The sequence below is a fragment of the Carettochelys insculpta genome, chromosome 8 (genome assembly GCF_033958435.1).
Source record: "Carettochelys insculpta isolate YL-2023 chromosome 8, ASM3395843v1, whole genome shotgun sequence".
NCBI classification, from domain to species: domain Eukaryota; kingdom Metazoa; phylum Chordata; order Testudines; family Carettochelyidae; genus Carettochelys; species Carettochelys insculpta.
The window spans coordinates 17143146-17161372 of NC_134144.1; the positions used below are offsets into that span (position 1 = coordinate 17143146).

Below are 18227 nucleotides of genomic sequence, written 5' to 3' on the forward strand. Positions count from 1 at the left end.
ATATAGCTGATGAGTTTTGCTCGTACATTTCATAATAATTTACCTTCACATATAGACCTACTGTGGAAATTTTTAACGCCAAACACTAAAGATTCAGTTCTGAATAAAATAGAGAAATTTTAGAATGACAACTGTCAGCACTTAACTGTGGTGACTACTATAATTTTGCTACAAACCCATATTTGATAAATATGTCATATTTAAACAGGCTGACTTACTTTAATGATAAAGGTTGACATGTAAAGTCGTTATTATTCCTCTTGGGTTTCATTCACTGGTTTTTGTGGGCTATATTTCTTTTAGGAGCTAAATCCTGATACAACACATCCAGATTTCCGACTTTGGCTCACCAGTTACCCATCTCCAAATTTTCCTGTGTCTGTCCTTCAGAATGGAGTGAAAATGACCAATGAGGCACCAAAAGGTTTACGGGCTAATATTATCCGTTCATACCTGATGGATCCAATCTCTGACTCTGAGTTTTTCAACAGTTGCAAGAAGCCCGTTAGTATTGTATTATTGGCCTTTGTTACTTCTGTTTTTATTACTTATAAAGCAGCAAATATAACCCCCTAGTGGTTATATATGTGCGTGCTGAGTGAAAAAAACTGTATTAGTTTCCCTCCACTGCAGTGGGAGTTGATTTGGATTATTGGCTTCACTAAAGTGAATTTTATTAATATTTCATTTTTACTTTACTACTGGTCTCACTCTGTCTCAGCAGAGATTTTGTGGTATGCCATTAATAATACAGCTTTCTAGTTAAAAAGCCAGGAGCAAGTCATTTCCTGATACAAATTTGCAAGGTTAGGGAATCTTGTTGCACAGTTATTAACAGAGGCCTATGCTGTTTAGAGTCATACTGTTAATCTTAAACATAAAAATGTTTCCTTAGTAGAACTCTGGGAGCCAAATTATTTGACAGGTTGAGTGATAGGAATCATGAGTGCCTTTTCTAGAATGACTAGTCAGACTGGGAAGCCACCTACTGTTTTCATAATTAGGTTTTGCTTTATGGATGTATTGGCCTAAAATTATTTTGCTATAATTAAAAACTGTAGCTAATCGCTTTGAACTGAGATTGTGTGCCTTGCTAAATTTTTTCAATTAAATATACAGTCTCTTAACTGTGAGGATTTTTGAAGGCTATGGCAGGATGGAAATCTACCTGGATCATTAAAAAAAATACAGTGGAAACAATGGTTTTCTAACACCAGAACAGCAAATCAGATTGCTGGACTTTGTGTGGATTACATATACACTGCTGCAGCTCATATGTACTGTAATAAAAAGCCATTGCTTCTTTATTACTTGAAAGATTTTTTTAAAACCAGTGCTTGTGATAGAGGCATATATACAACAAATTAAGGGCTGAGTTCTGAAAATGTGCCTGGGCAAGGCCTGTTGTTGAAATATAGTGTTGTGGAGAGACAGTAAAGGGGCACCTGTAGGTGCTAGAGAGATTTTTTTGTACCCTTCTGTGGGTTATGGAGAAGTGGCAGTCTCTAGCACATATCCCTTGGATTCTATTCTGATTGTCATGTTTTCTTAAAAGGCTGAATTCAAGAAGTTGCTGTATGGCCTTTGCTTCTTCCATGCATTGGTTCAAGAAAGGCGGAAATTTGGGCCACTGGGCTGGAATATTCCATATGAATTTAACGAGACTGATCTGCGAATTAGTGTGCAGCAGCTGAACATGTTCCTCAACCAGTATGAGGTACAGCAACGCATCACAGGAAGCATGTAGCGCATTTTGCTCAGTGTGGTTTTGTAAATGCATATCATGAGACCCTCTCATTAATTTTTGTTCTTATAATATTAATGGAAATTATTGCACAAGAAACTTCATGAATGATATACTTTGTAAAAACAAATGTCTGATTATGCTTGTTAAGGTATCAATATTTTTGTTATAAGCCTGTATTTGCAGGGATTTACATGGACATCAAGGTTACCAGTCCAGAAACTAATTCAGAAAGACTTTGAAACCAAGTGTTATTCCATACAAAACAGAATAGGCTTTGCTCTACATATTCAGTTCACCTTTTGGCATCTTTATATTTTCCCTGAAGGCTGTACACAAATGCCACCAAAACAATATTCATATTGGTGTGTAAAAATGTTGTACCAAATATTATTGTAACTAATGTGGCAGGCTCAGCAGCTAGGAATTGGAGATCTGTTCCTAGTTATGTCACTGACCTGCTTTGTAAACCTGGCAAGTCACTTCCTTTCTCAGTCTCTTGTGGAGTCTAGGGGATGGGAGTCAGGATTTCATAGCAGCTAAAGCACTGGCATGTGACTCCAGAGATCTAGATCTCCTGGCTTTTCCATCAGTCAGCTGAGTCATCTTGGACAAGTTATGGTCTTCTGTGCATCACTTTCCACATCTATAAAAGGGGATAATCACACTGACCCTCCTTTGAGAAGTGCCTAAGTGTTGTGGATGAAATATTCTGTATAAAACTTCCATATTATTTATTTATTTCAAAATGAGTAGCACATGAAAAAGCTTTTCTCAATGTTTTCTGTTGGTTTCCCTTGTATAAGAGAGCACTTTGTGTTATAATCATTTGTTTTGTTGTGGTTCTGTATTTGGTTTTCCCCTTTGTTTCAGTGGGTCTTTCAAACAGGCAAAACAGTGAGGAATGTATTTTACAAACAGGAAAACGAAACTGAAAAACTAATGGAGGAACTCATGGTATCAGTGTAACAGCTGCTAGTTTTTAAAAGATTTTTGCTTTAGTTAGCTACATTTCAGATTACAGTATTCAGGGACTCGTTGGCATTTAGGCTCTGAGTCTGGAAGTTGTTTGTTGCTCTCATTATACTTGGCCATAGGACAACTAGTACTTTTGTTACAAAATATGTTGGGTTACATCTTTGCTGCTTCCTGAATTAGCTCAGTACAGTGTATATATATCCTGTACAGACACTGTCTAGACAAGTTTGTGTATGTTCCTTATCAGGTGCTATTTTCTTTAAGCTTTTCCTCACAGGTCAGGTTTGCTCAACATTTTAGCACTTTCGTTGCTTTTCTCTGGACTCTGCAATTCGCCCACATCTTTTCTAAAGACATAGGAGGTAACTGTCTCCTTCTGGCAGACCCACTTCTTCAGACAAGGCTTCTGGTTCACTGGGCAGCCCTGTTTGCTGTGTTTCTGGTTGGCCATTCTGTTGAGAGAGCAGAAGGGCAGTCTGGCCGCTCTCAGGCGAGATAGCAGCGTGTTCTTTTGACCTGCTTTTGTGTATGGGCGCGATCTGTCAACAGAAGATTGTTGTCATGTACACATAGCCAGTGAGTGTAGAGAGCTGGAGACCAATTCCCTGGCAGAAATGCTGCTGTAGAGTTCTACCCTGAATTGTGATTAATCAATAGTGCTTGCAAGTATGAGATCTAATGACACCTACATTTTTTTGAAAGCAGAAACTGCTTGGAATAAAATCTCTTCCTTCTGTGCTGGACTGGAACTGGTTTATATGCAGAGGACATGTCCCTATGTGTAGAAGACAGATGTTTTTAAACTGATGTATGGTACTTTGTCTATTTAAGTAAAGTTGGCAGTTGTTAAAATTAGCCCAAATGACTATCTGTCATCTTCCACAGCAAACCTTTGAGTTACACAGGGGTTGCATTCTTACAACCTCTGAGTAACTCAAATTTTCTCACAGGTTGGGTGGGGAGCCTGGTACCCAGCTCCCTTGGGCTTGCAGGAGCCTGGAAACAGACCAGACGACCAGGGCTCATCTGTTTCCTGCCTCCCAGAGTGGCGGGGAGCCAAAAACCAGGGGGCAGCCTGGTTCCTCTCTCCCCGCCTCTTGCAGGACCCAGGAAACTGACCATCTCATGGCTGGTCAGTTCACCAGTTCTGCCAGCACAGGGCAGCCAGGGACCAGGGTATTGGTTGGTTCCCAGATCCCCTCCACTTGCCGGACTGGGAAACTGAACAGCCCACTGGGGCTAGTCAGTTTCCTGGCTGCTTCTCCCTGCCTTCCTCCATTGGTGTGGCTGTCAGCCAGACAGCTGCGTGGCTGTGGGAGGGCAGGGGAAAGGGGCCACAAAGTAGCTTCATGTTGCGCTTAACTCTCATTAAAGTGAGTTATGTGCAACTTGAATCCACATATTTTGAGGGCTTACTGTGCCTGGGAAGGTAAATGGCAGGTGGGTATAAGAGGATGATGGACTTGTGACACTGCTGAAAAAACAATGGATATCTGAAAAGGTTGAGTTAATTTTGATAAAGTTTCCAAAATATTGTGATCGCTCCTGGCTGTCTGTTAGTTTCATATGTATTATGAATGAAATTCTAGAATTTCTTCTTATTCCTATCAGAGAATAAAGTTGGGTGACTCCATGTTTTGACTGCTGAACCATGAACAAGTCTGAGCTCAGATACTGACCTGGGTGAATGTCTATCTGACTAATTGGCTGTAAATGTTTTGAAGTGAAGTGCATTCATTGATTTCAGGTTATTCTCAGTAGTCTATATTTCCATTTCTATCCTCACATAAGACACATTTTGACAGAAGTGAAAGTTTACAGAATGCTGTGAATTGAAACTACAGTCAGAAGTCAAGAAATTTATTTTTTTGCACTCCTACATATAATTTTTGGTTTAATGTGCAAGAGGAAAAAATACAAGGAAGAGGACAAATGTTCTAGCAAGCCCTCTCACCCCCCCCCCCCCAAAAAAAAAAACAAATAAAAATCCCTAATTGCCACTTCTAGTTTTATTACAAAACTGTACAAAAAGGGGCCAGAACTAGTGCATATTGAGTGGATACTGACAAAGCATAGTTATAACACATTTTAAACTAGCCAATAATGATTGGGTATAAAGCTAATAAGTACATAGGTCAAGTTCTGCCTTTGAATAAACTTCATTGTCTATAGTTGGGAGCAGAATTTGGGTTAGTGGCTGAGAAGGGAAGAAGTTTTGTGGTGAAGTCTAAATTATCAGTTACAGAATAATATTTAAAGTGAGATTTTTTTCCTGACTCTTTCAACTAGATGCTAAATGCACAAGTATAACTGTGCTGCCAACCGTCAAGTGGTATTCAGGCAGACCCTTGGGTTTATGTTTCAGGAGCTGCCATATGATGCCCTACGCTATATGACTGGTGAATGCAATTATGGTGGCAGAGTTACTGATGATTGGGATCGGCGCACGCTCCGTAGCATTTTAAACAAATTTTACACTCCTGAAGTTGTTACAGACTTAAACTATAAGTTTGATACCAGTGGTCTTTATTTTGCCCCGCCTGAAGGAGATGTAAGTATTGTAAAACAAATGAACTGAGCCACAGACCAATGTGAACAGAGGCTGCTTGGATAGTTAAGGGATGGCAAGGGGTTCCCACCACCTCCTCATGCACCGCCACACTTTGCTGTGAACTAAATGTTGGTGTAGACAGCCCTTGGTATCATATTTTCCACATCTGTTAAACCAGTGGAAAATACAATCCACAGTGTCATTCCAGGGGGTTGTATCTAATTTGTGACATTTCTAAAATGCTTAGTGTGGTGATGGCTGAACACTGAATTTATAATAATTAAGGACAATTAAGTTCAACATGTGAGGTGCTTAGAAGCTTTTACAGAAATCCAAGTAGGTGCCTAAATAGCTAAAGAAAACTTGGCCTTAGTGCACGTATATAAGTGCTGTAAAAGTGCACGTGTTAACAGAACAGATAGACTCCAGTCACTACCTCCAGTGAGTCCTTTTCCGGGCTGGAGGTGCTCAGCTGTCATGATATGTGACATTAATTCGAATGGAATTCTATCCTAAAATGTATGCGCATTACATTTGGTAAATCTGACACAAGCTCCATTTGCTTGGGACAGCTGGATAGTAAGAAGGGACTACTGCTTTGTTTTGTTAACTGTACTAATTACCTTCGGGACATGTCTGGGTGTTTTTCTTTGGGCTACAACTGGCGTAAACTGGAGGGTGGATTTGCTCTCTGACCCTTTTTAACGTCCTCTCACTGCTCTTTTAAGTACCAAAGCTACATTGACTACACAAAGACCCTTCCACTGACCCCTTCCCCAGAGATTTTTGGGATGAATGCTAATGCAGATATTACCAAAGATCAGGCAGAAACTGAGCTGCTGTTTGATAACATTCTTCTTACGCAGGTATGTAACCAACTAGTGTGTCAAGCTACTGCCCACTGTACATATTTATTGTTCAGCTGTATTGTATTTAAACGTGTTACAGGAAGAGTCATATCATTTCTTTATGTCCCCTCTATGATTGTAAATCTCACTGGTTTACTGGTGCTTTATTTTGTGGCAACTATTTAGTGTTACCTCGTTGTAATAGTAATGCACAAACTTATGAAATGGTATTGCTTTGAAATTCAGTGTCTTAGCGAGCGTGAGCGAGCACTAGCTGAGCCTAACTAACTTGTATTCTTTGCATTCTTAATATAATAATAAATCATCTACCACTCATTATTAAAGCTGTAGGTTATTTTCATCTTGAGGGAGAGTTTCTAATTTGGGCCCCAGTCGTTCATAGACATAAGCATGTGCATGATTCTGTTCATAGAATGATCGCTCTTGCTGCCATTGCAGCATCAAAGAGCTTCTGAAGGTCTCATGGAGACTCTGGAAAAGAAATCCTATTAAATGACAACCTGTCCATTTGTCAGCATCCACATTTTTATAATATGTATAGTCTGAGAAGGAATTGCAATGGAAATATTTTTAAAGGGTTCTGACTATCCATGTGCACTGTGCTCTGTTCTGTGTGAACTGAACGGAACTGAACTGAGGCATGGGCTCACACTTACTAGTCTTTCTTAGCAATATCGTATATCCGTAGACTATTTGTCACATGTGCATTATCAGCCATATAAGGTGCCTTCAATGTGCTGTCCCACAGATTGGAGTGGATTGCCTCTTGAGCAAGAGGCTGGCTGAAGTCACTGGGTATATTAATCTCCCTGCCTATTCACTTCTGGACACCTCAACAATACTTGCTCTAGTCTTGCTTCTTCTTGGTAGTCAACAAGCCTGGGTAGGAGTTGTGATATTCATATTTGTGATCAGCCAAATTCTAGAATAATTGCAAATATACTAAAACGCTGAAGCACAACGATAACCCATTTCACCACTGAAATACAAGCAGTAGGTCATCAGCACAGTTATTGCCCCTATATACTCAACAGGCAGAACACTGCTCCATAGCTTCAGCATGTGAACTAAGCTTTTTTGAAGGTGTCAGGTGTAGTACACTTGCAAATGTGGGAGTCTTCAATTTGGTCATTGCACTACATGATTGATTCATCCCTAAACTGGTTTTTGTGGGGGAAAAAAACCAGATTTTTTTTAAACAATACTGATTTAATTTGGTTCTGTGTTTAAATATTTACTGGCATGCATAAGGATGCCTCATTGCTAATCTTTGCCTGTTTACAGTCACGAGTGACAGGCGCTGGTGTAAAATCAACAGATGAAATTGTTAATGAAGTGGCTAGTGACATCTTGAGCAAACTGCCTGCAGACTTCAACATTGAGGCTGCAATGAGGAGGTATCCCACCACCTACACACAGAGTATGAATACTGTACTTGTCCAAGAGATGGGGCGATTTAACAAGTTACTGCATACAATAAGGGACTCCTGCATTAACATCCAGAAAGCAATCAAGGTGAGCTGCAACAAATTTTAAAAAGCTAATTCTTAGGGGGCTAAATCCCAGGAACTATTGAGCCATTTAATACATGGAGCTACATACGTCATGGAATTGAAAGGGACCTTCAGAGGTCATTGAGTCTGGTCTCGTGCCGTCTTGGTAGGACCAAGCACCATCCCTGAGTAATTTGTTTTGTTTTGTTTTAAAACCTATTTGCCCCAGACCCCTAAATGGCCTCCTCAAAGATTAAGATCACCACCCTGGGTTAAGCAGGCCAGTGCTCAACCCACTGACCTGTCCTTTGCCCCTCTAGTCTGCTATACTTAATGGCACCCAGCAGGATTGCATCACTTGTCTGTTGAGCAGTGGCAGTTCATCTGTTCAGCAATCCCAGTTTGAAATGGATGTAATATGTTTGTATTACACAGTTGTCTGTAAGTACAACGGACGAGATGCGTACTGTCTGTAGCCATACTCTGTCGGTGTTAGCGGTTTATAGGCCTGGTGTGAAATTATTTCAAGGGCCTGAAGCAACTTATGTCCTATTTTCAAAAGAAACGTAGGTACTTAACTTCTAGTTCAGCTACGTCTGAACTCTAGGTAACACTGAGATCCTCGGACCCCCGGATGAGCTGCTCCTGAAGCATGGAGGCCTATGAAAATCCCTACGTGCTTGAGCTTTTAGTCTGCATGTCTAGGTAGCGGTTTTGCACTTAAGCCCCCACAGACTTCTCAAGTAAGACTGACCTACGTGGCCCAAACCAGTAGGCATTTTCAGGCACACAGACGCACACTGGGCTCAGTAAACCAGTACTAGGGTACTCAGCTGGGAAGTGCAACACCCAGAGTGGTTCCCCTTTCTGGAGTGATTCGAACTTAGCTGACTGACCTAATCCCTGCGCAAGTGGGAGGGTTTCTCAGCATCTCCTGGTTCAACATTTCCACAGTTTGTGGCTGAGTGAAAGTGAGCTGGCCCCTGCAGTCCTGTCTTGACTGTGAACCCATTCCTGGAGCGAGGGCAGTTGCTAAAAGCCAGCCCTTTCCCGCCAACCACCAGCGAGGCACACGTGCAGCTAAAGTGTGGGGATGGGGGAGACGTGTATGCAAGTCTGAGCTGCCTTGGAGTAAGGGCTTGTACGCAATCACTTCCTCCCCGATGAGCATCCTTGGGGGAAGGAGAGGAGTGAGAGACTATGCTTTGGCAGTTCTTGTTTAATACCTCTTGCTGCAGCTGTTTCACATTGTTTAAGTAACTAAATAGTAAGTGGGGCAGGAAAGTGAAGTTCATCACCTATATTAATGCCCTAACTACCAGCCAGTAGAGCTGGTCCTGCTCCCCACATGACTTGTTATGTAAGACAGCTTCAGCAGAAACAGAGCGAAAAACACCTTCTTATTGGCAGCCTACTTATGGCCAGCCAGCCGAGTCTTCCACAGTCTAGCTGAGCCCACAGCCTGGGCTAGCCCTGCAATTGTGCCCTATGCACACCAGCTGGTTTCAGAGCATGCCTCTAGGTTTAGGCCCATAAAGGAGGGAGGGGGTTAGACTTCCCAAGCAGAGGGGGGGTTTGAGGGGGGGGAGGGGGTGCGCTTGGAACAATACAGTCACAGCCCCTCCAACTATACTACTACTGCAACATCATTATTTATGCTTGAAAAAAAAAAATCTAGTCATGCTTTTTACTTATGGTGCAGAATAAACTTGCACATTAAAGAAGACTGATGTAACGCATTGCTTTTGTGCTATTAAAGTAACATGTTTAAACAAAAATGGTATTATAGTGCTCCTGGGTAACTGCCCCTTATGTCAAGCTACCACTGTGCCCAGGTGAAGCCTGCTGCCCACGTGTCACTATGTGTAGTAGCACTAATGTGTCGTGGCATCAGCAATTAGAGTCCTTGGGCCCCCTAGGCCCGCAGAAAATTGGGGGCCTAGGGGCTGTTTGGTTTCTGACAATTTTTGTGGCAGTTTTTGAGGATATGGCCCAAAGGTACTTAGCAATGCAAAAACAACACAGAAAAGCCCATTTTTTTTCAAACATCATTTAGGTGCTTTTGTGTTCATGCATAGCCACAAATGTAATTGTCCCAGACCAGCATGAATTCACTGCAGGCTCCCCAGGGAAAGTCAAAGGCTTCGAATCTAACACCACATAGCCCTTGTCACTGAATGTGGTGCAAAAAATTAAAATGAGCTTTGTTGTGTAGCAAGCAATTTGCCTGTTACTGAAGGGCCACCCCCAAGCTGCTGAGCCTGCTGTCCTCAAATGAGAGGTGGGTGTGGCCCCGGGGGCAGGCACGGCAGTACAGTAAATTTCAACTATAACCAACAGCTGCTTTCAAATCTTATTTTAGGTGGGAGCCAAATTGGCCACAGCAGGCTCAATGCATGTAAACTAATAGAAGGCATAGCGCTGATGCACTGGGTACGAGGAGTCACATAACACAAGGCCAAGATGGCATTAAAAACTTAAAAGATAGTTAAAGCAAAAAGGAAAAACCTTATAAAACACACACAATATTCAGGAAAGGTGGGAATCTTTGTCTGGGTAAGGAGAACAGCCAGAATGGATGGCTTGATGAAAGGCAGTAGAGTTTTGGAAGGGATAGCACACTTCACATGTCATGATTCTAATGGTGGGCAGGCAGAGCTAGTTACTCCATAATGGTGCCTCAAAACCTCTCTCTGAAGCATATGATGCTACATCAGCCCCATGGCTGGTCTAGCAACTTTTATGTTTTCAGGTGCTCTTGATCTGGGGTGGCTAAAATTTAGTTTTTGGAATAAGCAAGCAGGGGGTTTTGGACATCATCTGAAAAGACAAGGCTGGCTGTTACTTGATGTGATTGTTTCATCTCCACCTCTGCCTTAGGGCCTGGTGGTGATGTCCTCGGAACTGGAAGAAGTGGTAAGCAGCATCTTGAAAGGCAGAATTCCAGGAATGTGGATGAATAAATCTTACCCAAGTCTCAAACCACTTGGCAGCTATGTGAATGACTTTCTTGCCCGATTAAAGTTCTTACAGGTGAGCACGTTCTGCTTCATGTTTATCTGCTAATGGCTATGCAATTTTTTTCTTGGTCTGAGATGGCACCAAAGTAAGGAAAAACAAACAAACATTTATCTGTTTCATCCAATGAATGCATGTTCAGTTTACCATTGCATCATTTTCCATACAGCAGTCTTGTCATCCATGCATATACTAAACCATTGAACATTATTATGTACTATACCCCTCATTAAGATAGCTGCTGTATATTAGAACTATTGTGTGACAGAGGGGCACTATTAGGGCTCACAGTGGATTTTCTGAAGGCCTCTTCAAGCTGTGTGTGCCAGTAACAGTTGGCAATTGTAATGCTCAGTGAAGTTTTATAAGTAACAGTATTAAATTTATTAAAGCATAAGAACTTTGCTGCTAACTTTTCTGGGCAAGTAGTGTACTTACAGTAAAATGCCTTGAAATTTGACGGCTGACAGCAATAGCCACGAAACTATAGAATCCCTCCTCTCAGGACAGTTAAAGAGTTTGCAAAGTCTGATTTGACACTGACTAAACTGTTATCAGGTTGTTAGGATATGAGCTCAGTCTATTTTAAACTGATACTCACATTAAAATCCACTTGAGGAACAGGATTGTTCTTTTGCAGTAGCCAGTGGCATTCTGAAGTACTTGGTAAATCGGTGTGTTGGCCGTCTAAAATGCCACTGACTTCTGCAAAAAAACATCTTTGTGATATGGCTTTTAATACACTAAATTATTTTTTTTTTCCTGCTACTGATTTGAAGGTTAATTTTTTTCTTTGGCTCATTTTTGTGCTTAGCTGTGGTATGAAAATGGAACCCCACCAGTCTTTTGGCTTTCGGGATTTTTCTTCACTCAAGCCTTCTTAACTGGTGCCCAGCAGAACTATGCCAGAAAATACACCATTCCAATTGACCTACTAGGATTTGACTATGAAGTACTAGAGGACAAGGAATACAAAAACGCTCCTGAAGATGGTAAACAACCTACACTCGTGTACTTGTAGCAAGTGTAATTCAGGGGTTATAGGTAGATACATTCCTGGCATTAACAGGTTAAGCATGTAATGTGCAGAAACCTAGAAAATATAAGCCACTCACTAAAGGAGGCTTGCACGTGAAAAACAAGCGTCAGCAAAAAATACCTTGTAAATAATTCTAGTAGACACCAAAAATTAAGAGCAAGACCACTCAGGGTCTCTAGTATCTGGTCAGTTGACTTCCTACAGCATGGCTGTTTCATGGGCTATATTAACTAGGCACAGATCCTCACTGGAGCTATGACAATTTACATGAACTGAGGATTTGCTTTTGCACATTACCCAGGATCTTTCGCTTAAGAAACTTTTCCACCGACTAGCAAATCTCAAGTAATTACCCCGCCTGAGTTTTTCCTTTCTTCATGTATGCCTACTACTTTAGTTTTAGGTCCCAGTAAATCCAGATGTGGGCACACTAACTCGAATTGTATAACATCATTGTAGGAGCAGTTCACTGTTTTTTTCTTCCAGAGCTTTCTCTCACTTCAAACCCATGAATAATTTCCTTTATAGAGTAAGCTATTGCAAAGTTTTGACAAAGAAAGAGTTTGTTTTCATCAAGAGAATGTAAAGTGTGCAGCTGTAGGTTTTTGGAGGTGTTTCTCAACTCCATTTATGAATTGACACTTGAGTCTCTAAAACAAATGTTAATTAGAAACATCTTGACTGTGCTTGTATGAAAATGGTCCACTGAGAAATTATTTCTGGTACTTATAAGGATAAGCTCTTAAGTTTTACCTTGTAATTGTTGAAAATATAGGCTATTGCTATCATTACATTCAGAGTTGGACACAGTAAAATTACTAAGAAATACCTACATCTGTGAAGCAGTAAGTGAACATGGAGAATTGGGACCAAAAAGATCATAGCTAACAGAAGATTACCAAACTGATCTGCACTTCTGCCACTGCCCTTGATTGTTCCTTCTTGCTCCTTGTAATCAAGGGTTATGAGGAAAAGGCATAAGAGTCAGCCCCATCCCTAGAGACTCCAACCTAGCAGAGCTACCCCTATCAGAAGGCATGGCAGTCTCTGCTCCTTTTGTACCACCTGAGAGTTGCTGGGTTCAAAACATGGTACACAGGTTTCTGTATTATTCAGTTGCACAATAGCCTTGTGAATGATCTAAACAGTATATGATAAAAAAGCTGGCCTTATTTCACACAGACCTCTAATATCTTTGTCTTCTGTGCCCAAATGTATCTTTTTATAACTTTCTGCTTAATGCAGGGGTCTACATTCGAGGATTGTTCCTGGATGGAGCTCGCTGGGACAGAAAAACTAAGAAGCTAGCAGAATCTTATCCAAAAATTCTTTACGATACAGTACCTGTGGTCAGTATGCATCATACTTAAGTTTGGAGTGAAAACTAATCTAACAATGTCTATTGTCAGAAGCTAAGCCTGCCATGATAAGAGTTTAAAGCAGTGTTTCCCAAACTGAAAACACTTATTCCCCTCTCCCAGTGTCGTCCAAGTGTTTATCTCCTGATTTTTGGTAATTTATTTTCTGCCTCATACCCCTTGAAATCCTTTCGCATACGACAAGTGGCACACACACACACATACCACACTTTGGGAAACACTGTTAGAAAAAATTTTTTTGTATTTCTTTAAAAGTAAAAAAATTTTGCTATCAGAGCTACCTTAATCCCTTCTCTCCCCCCGGGGGGCGGGGGTGGATGAAGAGTGCAGCACAGCACTTTTCAAGATTATGCACAAATTACTAATGAATTACAGTTGAGTTTAGAAAGTATTTAGTGAGATCTGGCCAAATGTAAATCTTGCCAGCTTCACCCTATGGGTTATTCTATACTTCATCACAGATGTGGTTGAAACCTTGCAAGAAGTCAGACATTTTACAACGACCAAGTTACACTGCTCCAGTGTACAAGACCAGCGAGAGAAGAGGAACCCTCTCCACCACAGGCCATTCTACCAACTTTGTGATTGCAATGATTCTTGCTTCAGATAAACCAGAACAACACTGGATTGGACGGGGTGTGGCACTATTATGCCAGCTAAATTCCTAACCTTGTATTTGTAAATGCTTATTTTTGAGAATCATTTGTGTAAGATGCATTTCAATTCTTAAATACTATGAATAGTAAAATCAAAATATTTACACAAATCCATTACACTTCTGCCTTTCATGAACTTAAAAATACAAAATAAAGCTGTGTGATAACTTTGTAAAAACCAATCAGTATGTTTGCTCCTTGAATAATTTTATTTTCTGAAGCTCCTTATAAATAAGGAACATACATAAAATGAACACAACACTGCTGACAATGAACAAAACAGCATTTGATCATTTCCAGCTTTATAAAAGTTTTTTAAATGATTTAGTTATAACAAAAAAAGATTTATAGCTCTGCAAGTATCTCATAGGACCTTAATCACGTATTTAAACTTATAAACTGTAATGGAAAAATTCACACTGCATCTAGCTACTACAGTATTTTCTGAGCATAATCACTGCTGATTGAGTGCAATGTGATCTACATCAAAATTCATATGGGATGTCACACAGTGACAGCATTGTAATATACAGATAACATTTATGCTCTCCAACGAATACATTAAATGAGACTGTATTCAAGCAGAATGGAATGTTGAAGCCAAGGACAAGTATACTGGAATTCAGATTGTCTGTAACTTGACATAAAACGACACTGAACTGATTTGAAAGTAAACACTGGTGGAAACTCTTAGAAGAAACCACAGCTGCTATACTGCTCTTCACAATCACAATAAATAGTAAGTAGTAAATAAGGAAACAAATTCAATTCTAGTGGAAAATGTAGTACCTAATACCATAACATGACCAAGTTCTTCCACTTGGGAAAAAGGGTGTTTTGTAAAGTGAACTGAAAACTGCTTTTCCTCTCCCTGTAAATGGCAGTATATTACTCTAGTGCATTCCAGCAAATAGATAAGTACATTACCTCCTGAAATAAACAAATCTTCATTTGAAAAGGATTAAAAAGGGTGATCTTTTGCAAAAAAATCTCAATTCCATGAGCGAAAAGCTCACTTACGTTTCACAGCACTAAACTACAGAGGAATCAGCAAGAGACATTTTCAGAACCACCTAAGTTTCTTGGGTTTTTAAGTCCAATTTTCAAGTGAGCCTTTAAGATATAGCTATACTAGAAATGCTAGAGCGACAGCTGCACTAGCGCAGCTACACCTAGATACTACAGCAATGAGAAGAGTTTTTCTATCACTGTATTTAACCCATCCCATTCAGAGGCAGTGGCTAGGGCGACAACAGAATTCTTTGGTCAACCTAGTAGCACCTACACCAGTACTTAGATCATTCCAGCTATGTCTCTTATTCCACATCCCTGACTAACGCAGCCAGGTCAATCTAGGTACAGACAAGCAGCATAAGTGTCACTGCGTTTCAATGAGTGGAAGGTCCAGATGCTCGAAGGTATTTAGGTTCCTAATGTCCACTGAAACCAATGGGAGTTAGACCTTGATACCTTGGAGGATCTGGGCCTAAGTGCCCAATTCACTTTTGAAAATGGCACTATGGCCTGGTCTACACCTAAACCATAGGCTGACCTCACTCTGCTGCTCAAGGGTGTGAATTATTTACACCCTGATAGAGGGAGTTAGGCTGAACTAACCCCCACCATAAACACTGCTAAATTGACTTAAGAATTCTCTCAGTGACCTAATCACTGCCTCTTGACTTATCAGTGACAGAAAGACTATCACTGCAGCAAGTATTTACATAAAAGCCATGCAGCTGTGCCACTGTAATGTGGACAGGTCTTTATATACCTAAGTCATATAGTTGCTTTCAAAAATATTACCTAGCATATTTGTTACAAAACCCCACTCTAAACGTTCAATGAGATGATGTCTGTGCTAATTAGAGTCTGAGCTTCTAGTGTTTCAATGTGCAAAATTCCAACAGATTTCAGTGTACCAAAGACTGCACGACTGGACCCTTGATTCTGACTTCTTCATTGAGGAAGTTATGCCTTTTGTAGAATGGACACTTAATACTGTATATGCAAGTTTCTTGATACTGCATTAAGAACAAATATTGGCAGGAGCCAACTTATAACTTTAAAAGGGAAGGGAGCAGCCAAGAAAAAGGAATTACTATTGTGAAACTGAAAGATTAAAAGTAAAGGTGAACAGGGAATAATTTTAAGCCAGAATGAACATATTGACTGGCTTGTTAAAATGTAAAACCAGTGCAATTCTAGCTGCTACACTGATGCTAAGCAGACAAACAAAACTTGACAGCGCACAGCAAAATACCGCTTAGCTGGCATACATCAAAATGAAAACTAGAATAGTATGTTACAAAATGACCATGACCATACTTAGGACTAGTCTTGTATTATCAAGTCAGACTGCAGAATTACCAGGGCTTGTACATCTCACAAATTCCCAATTTTAATAGGGCAGCAGGATAGGAGGGAAAAAAAAGGGCAGAAAAAGAAAAGTAGTTCACATCTGGCAGTATAAGCATTTTGGCAGTAAGCAAAAATAAACTGATTCTAGCAGGTTAAGGATTTAGATAGTTCATCAGATCCTCCCAACTCACAGGTACCAGTAATTTAATGACAGCTGCTCTTACATATCCTAGATACCCAAGATAAAACAAATGTTAAAAAAAAATTAACCTCTTTACGCTGGAAGTGGGAATTTGTTAGCACACAGTCTATTGCCTGCAATGGCTGGTGCTAGAAACTGATGCCAGGGCATTGAAGTGATAATTCAGACCTGATACTGAAGCACTGTAAATGACCAACCAGTACTAATACACAGAGGGTTGCTTTTTTTTATATATATATATCTCATCTTTGCATCTGGGTTCAGATCATTGGATTTCAGAAAATATTGCTTTAAAAAAAAAAAAAGAAAAATGTAATTCCAAAATAAACTGAATTGCTAAAATGGAGAAATTTCATTACAAATGCTTTTTAGAGGTGTCTCTGCACAAACTCACAGCCACAGTTTATCAGTAGTTGAGGTTGTAAGTGGCATCTAATGTTTAACGTGTTTAGCTTCTCAAGCAAACAATCAGAAATACCCATTAACCCTCTGACATCAAGGATTTCCACAAGTTAGTACTAACTCTACTTCATTTTCCTACTAATACCAAGGAGCTAACATCAAATAAATTTGAGTCAGGACAACTGATCCTCCATGGAATCTCTCTCCTTGCAGCAGACTACACAGACTTGAGCACATTGCAACTGTCTGCTTCTGAAAACATGAACTTCAGAACGATGAAATGCAGTTTAATGCGTACCAATGTTTTAAACAGATTTTTTAAGTTAAAAAATAAAAAGCACAGTTCTTCCAGTCAGACATAAGTGTAGCACATTTAACTGTTTTAGAGTAACATCCACCACTGCGTGGAGGACCCGCATGGAGGTATGTGTAAGCCTCATGAGGGGATTATGTGGCACAAGACCTCGTGCAGGCCCACAGCAGAAAGATGGATTTCACCTTTAATGTTTTGTGGATTCTGTTCAACTGTAATGAAAGATGACATTTCCAGAGCAGACTAGGTCTTTTGCTGCATGTTGATCTGCATACAGTTGCACAATGTTTTGTGTGCAGCACACACAACTTTGTATTTTCATATTTAACATTTCATATTTAAGTTCTGCTTCTTGAATTTGGAAGGTACATCATGTGCACCACGTCTTATTTTAGTTAGCAAGCAGCAAAAGTAAATCAATGCAGAAACAGACTGTACTTGTGTTAGTCGTGCAAGCCACTGCTGTTTCTCTGAGCAATGTGCGTACAGTACAACAGTGTAGACTCAAAGCCATACAGTAACACTGTAACTACAGCAATTTCTAGAAATGGTCAAAACTGGATGTCAAACACAATTTTATCTTCATACAGTGCAATCACCAGCATCATAGCAAATCCCAGGAGCAAGCCTAGATTCTGGAGAATGAATTGTCCCACTGGACAATATCCATGTTCTTCATTATCACCATCTCCATGAAGCATTTCTGGAAGCTGAAAGAAGAAAATATTTGACAACAGTTTACAAATATTGTTATGGAAGTTAAATAAGTGTCTTGTTCACAGCAATAGCAATATTGAGAGTTGTGAGAAGAGTTATCAAGTAAAATGCAACTGGAGAAGCAGTATTTCTAGAGGAAGCCAATAAAACACCACGTGATCTTGACCATGAGCTTGTAGAACTATTGTCTCCAAATCAGTACATGTTGTTTCAAAAGAAACCAACAGATTTCACCCTCCTCTGAAAACGCACATGCAGTTTTGTGGTCACTGTTTTGCTTGCTATTTTGATTGCAAGCTCCTCAGCTCGTCTACACAAATTCAAAGTGTGACAAGCTATGACATAAATGCAGCACACTGGACACTAATTGTCCACATGGACCTACTGACACGTGCTAATTTTCCCTAGTGTGCATAAATGTAGCATGGTTTGAAACTCCTCAGCTTGCTGCACCCTAAGAATTCATGCAAACGTGCCCTTGAAATAGGAACCATGATGCCTGCCT

General features: G+C 40.2%; 2 protein-coding genes across 5 annotated transcripts in view; one reads left to right on the forward strand and one right to left on the reverse strand.

Annotated features, from left to right (window-relative positions):
• Positions 1-13909, forward strand: part of DNAH7 (dynein axonemal heavy chain 7) — a 267061-nt gene extending 253152 nt beyond the window's left edge. The window contains exons 56-64 of the mRNA XM_075001322.1: positions 304-504; positions 1556-1717; positions 5088-5273; positions 6002-6139; positions 7427-7657; positions 10516-10668; positions 11468-11645; positions 12938-13041; positions 13533-13909. Coding sequence (XP_074857423.1) covers positions 304-504; positions 1556-1717; positions 5088-5273; positions 6002-6139; positions 7427-7657; positions 10516-10668; positions 11468-11645; positions 12938-13041; positions 13533-13739 — 1560 coding nt within the window. The 3' untranslated portion in view covers positions 13740-13909. The remainder of the gene's footprint in view (positions 1-303; positions 505-1555; positions 1718-5087; positions 5274-6001; positions 6140-7426; positions 7658-10515; positions 10669-11467; positions 11646-12937; positions 13042-13532) is intronic.
• An 80-nt stretch (positions 13910-13989) lies between these two features.
• SLC39A10 (solute carrier family 39 member 10) overlaps positions 13990-18227 on the reverse strand; it is an 82699-nt gene continuing 78461 nt past the window's right edge. For 3 of the 4 annotated variants that reach the window (XM_075001323.1, XM_075001326.1, XM_075001324.1), the window contains exon 10: positions 13990-17715. In XM_075001323.1, coding sequence (XP_074857424.1) covers positions 17557-17715 — 159 coding nt within the window. In that variant the 3' untranslated portion in view covers positions 13990-17556. The remainder of the gene's footprint in view (positions 17716-18227) is intronic. The other variant, XM_075001325.1, reaches the window with a different exon arrangement.